Source organism: Dryas octopetala, chromosome 2 (genome assembly GCF_963921425.1).
Source record: "Dryas octopetala chromosome 2, drDryOcto1.1, whole genome shotgun sequence".
Lineage (NCBI taxonomy): Eukaryota > Viridiplantae > Streptophyta > Magnoliopsida > Rosales > Rosaceae > Dryas > Dryas octopetala.
In genome coordinates this window covers 13,476,862-13,484,876 of record NC_141367.1, presented here as the reverse complement: position 1 = coordinate 13,484,876, position 8,015 = coordinate 13,476,862, and the positions used below count along the sequence as shown (strand labels likewise).

At 33.6% G+C, this 8,015-nt stretch overlaps 1 protein-coding gene across 1 annotated transcript; it reads right to left on the bottom strand.

The window, feature by feature from the left end:
- Window positions 1-697: 697 nt before the first annotated feature.
- On the bottom strand, window positions 698-6,798 carry LOC147293245 (uncharacterized). Its single transcript, XM_086233448.1, has 11 exons — window positions 6,510-6,798; window positions 5,296-5,438; window positions 4,548-4,684; window positions 4,245-4,447; window positions 3,814-4,092; window positions 3,415-3,473; window positions 2,992-3,028; window positions 2,794-2,865; window positions 2,345-2,495; window positions 1,833-1,961; window positions 698-1,396 (listed from the first exon to the last, which is right to left on the bottom strand). The coding sequence occupies exons 1-11, from the start codon at window positions 6,542-6,544 to the stop codon at window positions 995-997; spliced, it is 1,647 nt and encodes a 548-aa protein (XP_086089574.1). The 5' UTR covers window positions 6,545-6,798; the 3' UTR covers window positions 698-994.
- Between the last annotated feature and the right edge of the window lie 1,217 nt (window positions 6,799-8,015).

The following is an 8,015-nucleotide window of genomic DNA, read 5'->3' as shown; positions in this document are numbered from 1 at the left end:
AATCTGGCTCCTAATTCACAAAATTTTGGGTGGATCATTGGGTTGTGGATGGTCCTTAATTTGAGTGATAAGGCTTTGGTGTCTTTATTAATTATCAGAATAAGAGAAGAAATTGCAAAGTGTCTGACTTCAAAAAATTGTTGATAAGCTAAGCCCCGGTTTACAGAAATTATCCAAAAAAATCTTGCATCCATCCCTATTAATTGAAGGTGAAGATGCAGCAATATCTATATTAATTTCATTTGGGCTTCAACTATATTTCCCCCTTGGCCTTGGCTTGATATAACTATCTTGCAATTAATATTTATACACTTGACTGGTTTAATGCTAATCAAACAGGCAACAGTAAGCCTAGTAAAGCTCAAGCCTCAAGCTAAGCTAAGCTAAGCTAGAAGCTAAGCTTTCCTCTTCAAACACTAGGTTTTTTGCCCCCAGATGGACCAAACGAATTCCTTCCTTCCACTTGGTACCTAATTAAACTAAGAAAAACTCTTCTAGTACTGCTACACTGAAAAAGAGTTGTATTTAGTACTAAAATTAAACTGACCCAAAAAATAAATAAATGAAGGTTGCTAGAATTTACTTAACAAATCTACTAAGGGTAAATTTGGAGCAAGAAGCCTTTTAACTTCTGTGTTTTCCAAAACATTAGTCTTACCAGTTTGAAACAAGGAAAAACAAGATATATTCTGTGGATTACAAATTGAAAGAAGGAATGAATAAATATATTGTATACCAGTTTTTGGGCACAAAAAATTCGCAACCAAAACAACTGTTCCTCAGCACAGAGACTTTTCTTTTTCCATCTCTACTAAAGTACTTACAAAATTTTGTGTATCTGTATACTGTACAGTGTACACTAAAAACTAAATTTTTTTTGGAACTTTGCTTGCGCCTTTTAGTTCCGTATTAATTCTAGTATTGCACTTCAGAACTCAAAAATGAATTCTTTCAAAATCCAATGAAATCTATATTGAACTCACTCCCTGAATTTCTAGACCAAGCTAGGATTTGGGTCTGTACCTAACTCCAAGACATTTGCTTCTCCAGAATGTGGCTTTACAGAACCATCTCCAAAATGATGGTTCTGCTCATGATTGATTTGTGTTGTCCACAACACAACCAACAACACCATTAGTACTGCAAGAAACACCATTGCTGCCCAAACCATCTTGGCATATCTCTTCATAGGTTTGCAGTGGTTGAGAATGATATCAGAGAAAGCATCCTTCACTGTCTGACATTCCACAAGACTTTCCATTCCCGGGTATACATTTAGTATGTTTTGTATGGAAGTTGTGTAAATTTCCACCAATTCGTATTCGCTATTGGATATGAATGATCCATTTTCACAGGTTCCATTGTTGGCAGCTGAACAAGTATATACCTTCAACACCTTCAAAATTAAAGACAGATAACTAGGATTAGACAGAAAGAAAAATATATATTCAATTATTCACCATAGTAGTAATTAGTTTAGAAGGGGTCAAAATTACACTTATAATTCCTCAACTTTGCTGTCTGTCCCACTTTGCTGCTACAAATTGACTCACATTACCTCATGTATTATAAATTTGTTGCAATATGGGTCTGTCCAAGATTCTATCAGACTTCTCATGTATTAGACTTCCATATTTTTCACAGAATCTTGGATGGAGTTGGACCCACATTGCAATAAGTTCATAATACAAAAGGGCTAAGTCTGTCAAAATTTTTTAGGAGCCAAAGTGGGGTATACCCCAAAATTGAGGGGGCATTGTGTAGTTTTTCCTTATAAAATATGAAAAACATAAGAGCTTAATTTGTTAAATTCAAACTTTCTTCAAGCATACCTCTGGGATGTCTCCTATTCGAACTGAATCAACCGGGCAGTTTTCTGGCTGGTATTGGTACTCTGGTGGTTCTGAGAAGGGATTGCAGACATAAGCTATATTTTGATTTGCTGGCATGTTTCCATTCACCTGGAGATTTACCAACACAAGAAATTTCAGAATTGCAAGTACTTTGTGCACATGATAAATTAACTCCGAGTTATATAACTAGAGCACCTAATAATCTGTTGCATAAGCGTGCTAACTTTTCAGTTCACCAATTAATTCTTGAATGTAAGACATGGTAACATTCTGCCTATTGAGGAGTCTATTGTCCACAGTAAGTTCCAATCATATTCAAGTAAATTAATCATGACTGATGACACAGTACTTCATATCTAAGAAATAAGTCAAATACTGATGAATTTTGAAGATATCACTGGAACAGATGAAATAACTTTTTCACAACTTCAACAAAGATCTTAATTTTCTTATTACTTGGTTTCTAAAATACAAAATAAGAACTTAATTACCTCATTAACTAGGCTAGAGATCCCTTTACCAATATCATGTAGAACTGATTTTGCTGAGAGCAATTCATCACAGGGGAGGATCGAGCTCAAGCTGTTGTTGTTGGGATTTTGTTGGAAATTTTCAAGAGCTGTGCAAGCATCACCTGAGAACCTGAAATAGAAATAATGGTTTTTCTTTTAATTCTTATTCTCATTTCCAAACTTCTGTAGTCCTGCATTTCTTCTAGTTGTTTCATTCATGGAGTCCTACTAATTGAATGTTGTTTGAGAATATAATACAGAACATATAATATATAATACAGGTAATGTTCTGTTGTCACATATTCAATTAAGGGTCAACCTAATCAATGATCTAGATTAACAGTCTATCGACATAACATTGGCAAGAGAAAGTTTTACGTATATAATACTTAATTAAATTAAGGAAAGGAAAATATGACTCGACATACTCTGCTAAGAAGAAATAAATCCCAAAGAATAGCCAGCACATAACAGTTAAGAGCCAGCACAGTGTAATGAGCCTGTAAGAGAGCAAATTAAACAGAAACATTCAGATTAATCATATCATTGAAATTTGAATGGGCCTCCATTAATCAATGTACTATTTAACTTCCATGTTCAAATTGATTTCTAAATTGTGTACTTACAGGTAAACTGGCCTTTGTAACTTCAAAATTCCGGCCGCTGCAGCAGGGAGAATTACAACTTCAGTGATAATTACATTAATTGAAATGATATAATATACAGGAATTCTTGCTTGTAGTTTAAGTAACTACTGGCCATATTTAATTCTTGAAATTTTTATTTTCATAGTCAAACTTTTTTTTTTTTTTTGGTGATCATCATAGTCAAACTTTAAAGGCAAAAAACAAGCTGGATGTTTGGAATTTCATTTTCATGGTAACAAGAAGATTTGACAATTAATTAAAAAAAGTAAGATGGTGGATTACCAGAATTGATGCCTAATGATCAAACCTTAATACTTGTTTCAAACTAATTAAAAGTAAAGCTCCTTTAACTATTAGTGCTACTGATGAAAATTAAAAGCACACTTAATTGCACTCACACACCTGACAGAGCAATCACTGCAACCAGGGTCAAGGAAATAGTCACTGTGGTTACTATATACCTGCAGGAACAAAAATATATCATATATATAGTTATTGACTAATCTGCAGCACCCGATGAGAGGGTTTGATAAAGTTTGTTGGTTTACCACAATTCTCAAAAATTGAAACTTTTAGAATGTATATTTAATGTTAGAGCCATCAAATGTAGGTTAAGTACTCTTAACAGAGACAAGCACTAGTCCCATATTGGTTGATGTAAGCTTTTAATAAAGCTATATATGCTCATTGGGTCTCTGCACCTAGTAGCTTCAGATTTTTGAAATAGCGGTAAACCAACAACTTTATCAGGGTTAACATCGAGACTTGGGATCCAAGGAAAGGGAGAGAGTAAAGACTTACACTATCTTGAGACCCACGTCAATTAGATTCCTGTTCTTCTTAGCTTGCTTTGCTATTTCTGCAGCTACAGTATCAAGTATCTCGGATGTGGAGGTGAGGGGGCTAGAAACCTCAGCATTCCCCATTGCTTCAAAGTTATTTCTCATTTCTTTGATTGCTCCTGTTGTGTTGTATATGGTATCTGATGCATCATTTGCTGTATTGATGATGATGTCCACCACATTTTTCGCTTCTGAATGAAATTTCGCGTTCCCTCCTAGAACTAATCCCAATGCAACTCTGCATGGATGTTTCAACAAATCATGATATAATTATAATCTATATTTGGCAACAATAGGACAAAAATTTTTATGTCAATGACCATTTAGTCTAAAGAGTATCTGTTTGTTTCTAGCAATTAAGACTTATAGTGCAAAGTTTGAATGACTTACATTGCAAAGAGCATGGAGAATAAGGCCAGGAATATATGCCAAAGGTGACAATGCTTATGACAAAGTGGTCTTTTCCTCAGCTTTCCACTCTTCCTATTTTTACAACAAAATTTTGTTGCTAACAAGAAGCATCCAAATAAAATGCCACACAGAAGCCACAGCACCCCAAGTGCGTACCCATGAACTCCTGTAAATATAGTTGACTGCACATAACAAGATCAAATTAAGTTATATATATACTTTGTGGAAATAGAGAGAGAGAGAGAGAGAGAGAGAGAGAGAGAGAGAGAGAGATTTACTTACAGCCCAGTAGTGCTTGTTGGTAATGTTAAATCCTCCTCTGTATTTCTTGAAACTATCTAAAGGATCCACCCTCACAGTTTCATCTGACTGTCTCATAGCCTCTTCTGACACATAGTTTGCCTGATCCAGATTCATCCCTGTAAACAAGAATAAAGGCAGTGAATATGCATCATTTTTTGTAATACGGGAGAAGGTAGAGAGGAAGCTAAAGAATAGTGGTGAAAAATAGTGGGCAGAAATGATTTTTGTTTTAATTACAATTTTTTCTTTTACTCATGTAATTGTATTTAATATATAAAAATGTGGTATAAGAATGTGGTAAGTATAGCATTATTCATTACTATATATCATGTTGTAACAATGTCTTATGGAGGAAAAAAATTGTATGCGACTATAACTGCCACATGGTGTTACTATTACGCCACGTGTTATAATTAATATGCTTTTTCGTGTGATCATTTTTTGATTTTAAAATTTTTTACCAAATCAGCATTATATTGTCTTAAGTCTTAACCAATATATAGAAATATGTAAGTTTATTGTCAAAAAAAAATCCAATCTTTAATTCCCTCTATCCAAATGGATTCCAAAATATCCTCAAATTTAACTACATCATGAAAACGTACTATGTCTATTTAATAATTGGAAGCCTGAAATGTCACCATAATTACATAGAAATTAAGAAGGTTTGAAAGCGAATCAAATAGAGGAGATTATGTAGATATGGTAAGTGCATGCATATGCTTACCTACTGGTATTTCTGCCTGTGCCAAGTTACTGGATGAAATGGGTTGTCCTGCTATTTCTGGGATCATCAAGCCTAAAATTATGACCATCATGGAAATTATGCTGAGAACTAGTGGTGTCCCACATGTGGACCCCATCTTTAACCTGCCCAAGTAACCAAGTAGATGAATATATAAGATCACTATTTTCCTTCAGAGAGAGAGAGAGAGAGAGAGAGAGAGAGAGAGAGAGAGAGAGAGAGAGGAGAAGAGCATTGAATGGTTTAGTTTGGAGTAGTTGATGAGGGAAGTAATTTATGTTAGCAAAAAGAGTTGCAAAAGAAACTGCTAATTAATTCCCACTAGATGCATGCATTCGGGTTCCAATATGTGAATTCTGGAAGGATTTCTACATATTAGATAAAGAGTTTTCTAGCTAGTGGCTACTAATAAAGACACATAGAATGAGTGCTTCAGAAAAAGGCAAGATACTAGTAACTTTGCGTGATTGCCATTTCTTTCTTTCCCTCTTGATTTAACTTATAAATAGAGTAATTAACAAAACCACAAACCATTAATTTTATAGTAGTTTTGGTGTTTTTTAAGAATTATTTTATATACCGCCACTAATTTATGTATTATAATATAATTAGATGTTATTAATACTATATCCTATAAATATAAACTCGTGATCTGTCTATATTATAAAATGTAAATTAGTTACACCAATATAATAATCTATTATAGTAGTTTCGGTTAACCAGTACTAACTGCATTTTATTTTGTTTATTTTGTCCTTTAGTATTGTTAATTGTGTTTCTCTTTTTCTATTTTTTATCTGCCTAGGACGTTTTGAAGTTTAAGAGCAAAAATTCCACAAAAGTCAAAATTTAAAGGGTAAAATTGTAATTTACTCTTATCTTTTATGAGAATAATTTCTTTGCAAGGTAAAAGAACGTTTACACGGCAACAAAATTTGAACTGATAGGAATTAGAGCTAATGCATGTATCTTAATTAGAAATTTACTTTGTGATCAAGGATATGATGAATTTCAATTAAAGGTAAATGCAGGTTTGCCAAATTTGAAAGACAGGAAAGAAAAAGTTTCTCTACCAAGAATTTTCCAAGAAACAGAGGCTGGATATTAATGCATGTAGAGTGCTAATTAACTAAAGTAGAATAACCATTAACGAACGGTAGAATTAAAGGGAATGGTTTTTCCATGAAGCTAGTTACCTGCAGAAACTCAGAGATGAAAGCTTTCTGATCATCAACGTTCAATGAATTGAAGCTGCTTCAATGGCTGCTAATAATTAGCTTCAACAAATTAACAAAACCTTTCTCTGCCAATTGTGAACTATCTCTTTAAAAACATGATCATATATATATATATATATGCTTGTGTTTGTTGGTACTTCCAAGTCTAAAGCAGCCAAAACCCAAGTCAAGAACCTCAACTGAAACACCTCTAGAATTTCTTAATTTTCAACCACACAAAAAAGAGATGGCCTACACACTTTGGTAACAAGAAAAAAAAAATAATAATATATAAAAGGCTAACTAAACCGTGTCAAACACTTCTTTATGCTTGTGTGCATATATATATATATATATATATATATATATATATATATAGCTAGAGAGAGAGAAGAGAAGAGAGGAGAGGAGAGAGAGAGTGATGGAGGTTTGGTATTTCCAACTTAATCCAATCCTCATATGTATGCAACTACTTCATATATATATAGCTTTATACAAGAATGAAGCATCAGCCATATTGGATGGAGTTGGAAATTACATTAATTGTTTTCCAATAAATGTCTAAAAGTCAAACATGAACAAAGAAATGTGATTGTGGTCAAGTTAGCGACTTTCTCGTCATGGGCCTCATTGGCTGTATTCGACACGGCAGTGCACAATTGTTTGCTCCTTTTCCATTGTTTCTAGTAGGTCCTGCATCCCGCATGCGTAAATGAAATCTAATACGGTCAAAGCTCATGCGCTATGTTGCTTCCGCCTATCCAAAAGGAGGAACTTTATTAACTAATGAATTTTAATGAGACCCTAATTACGAGTTTAATTCAAGTTTGGAATATTACAAATTTTGACTTTTTGTGACTTTTTATTAGACTAAATTACCCCTCATGTGATGTGCGCTTGACCAATTTGTATTGATTCTAAGCTCTCATATACACTCAACTATCTCTAGGGATTGCAAAATTGTGTGTTCAGGTGCTCGAATTGAACCAAGCGGGTATGGGGACGGCTTCGGGGATTTTTATTAAGTTCATAAATAAAAATTAGTCCAAATTAAAATTATAAAAGGATTATTTTTTGTTTTTGGTTAAATATGAATTTTTTATTTTTAGCTATATTATGTGCCTTCAAAGTAAAATTTATCTATAAAAAAAATTAAATTTTATTTAACTAATGGAACGGGTTCCTTAATCAACTTGACTACCATCAACTTTAAGTAATGGAACGGGTTCCTTAACAGATTTGGGTAGTGACGTAGGGTTATGGGGGTGGCATATCCGGTTCTCCTCAATCAACTTGACTCTAATCTCTTCCCCAAACTCAACTCTATTCTCCTCAACCAATTCGACTCTAATTAATCTCCTCGACCAACTCAACTTTAATCTCCTCAACCAGCTTGACTCGTTAGATAATTCAGTCCTTTTTTAATTTTTTAAAAATAAAAATTGTTAACTTTTTCATTGGAGTTGTCAGAATTGTAAATGCCTC

Coding starts and splice junctions, on each gene's coding strand:
- LOC147293245 (XM_086233448.1), bottom strand. CDS start 6,544: ATGATCAGAAAGCTTTCATCTCTGAGTTTCTGCAG. Junction 3,474..3,813: donor GACGTGGGTCTCAAGATAGT/GTAAGTCTTTAC, acceptor TTGTTCCTGCAG/GTATATAGTAACCACAGTGA. Junction 2,866..2,991: donor TTACAAAGGCCAGTTTACCT/GTAAGTACACAA, acceptor GCTCTCTTACAG/GCTCATTACACTGTGCTGGC.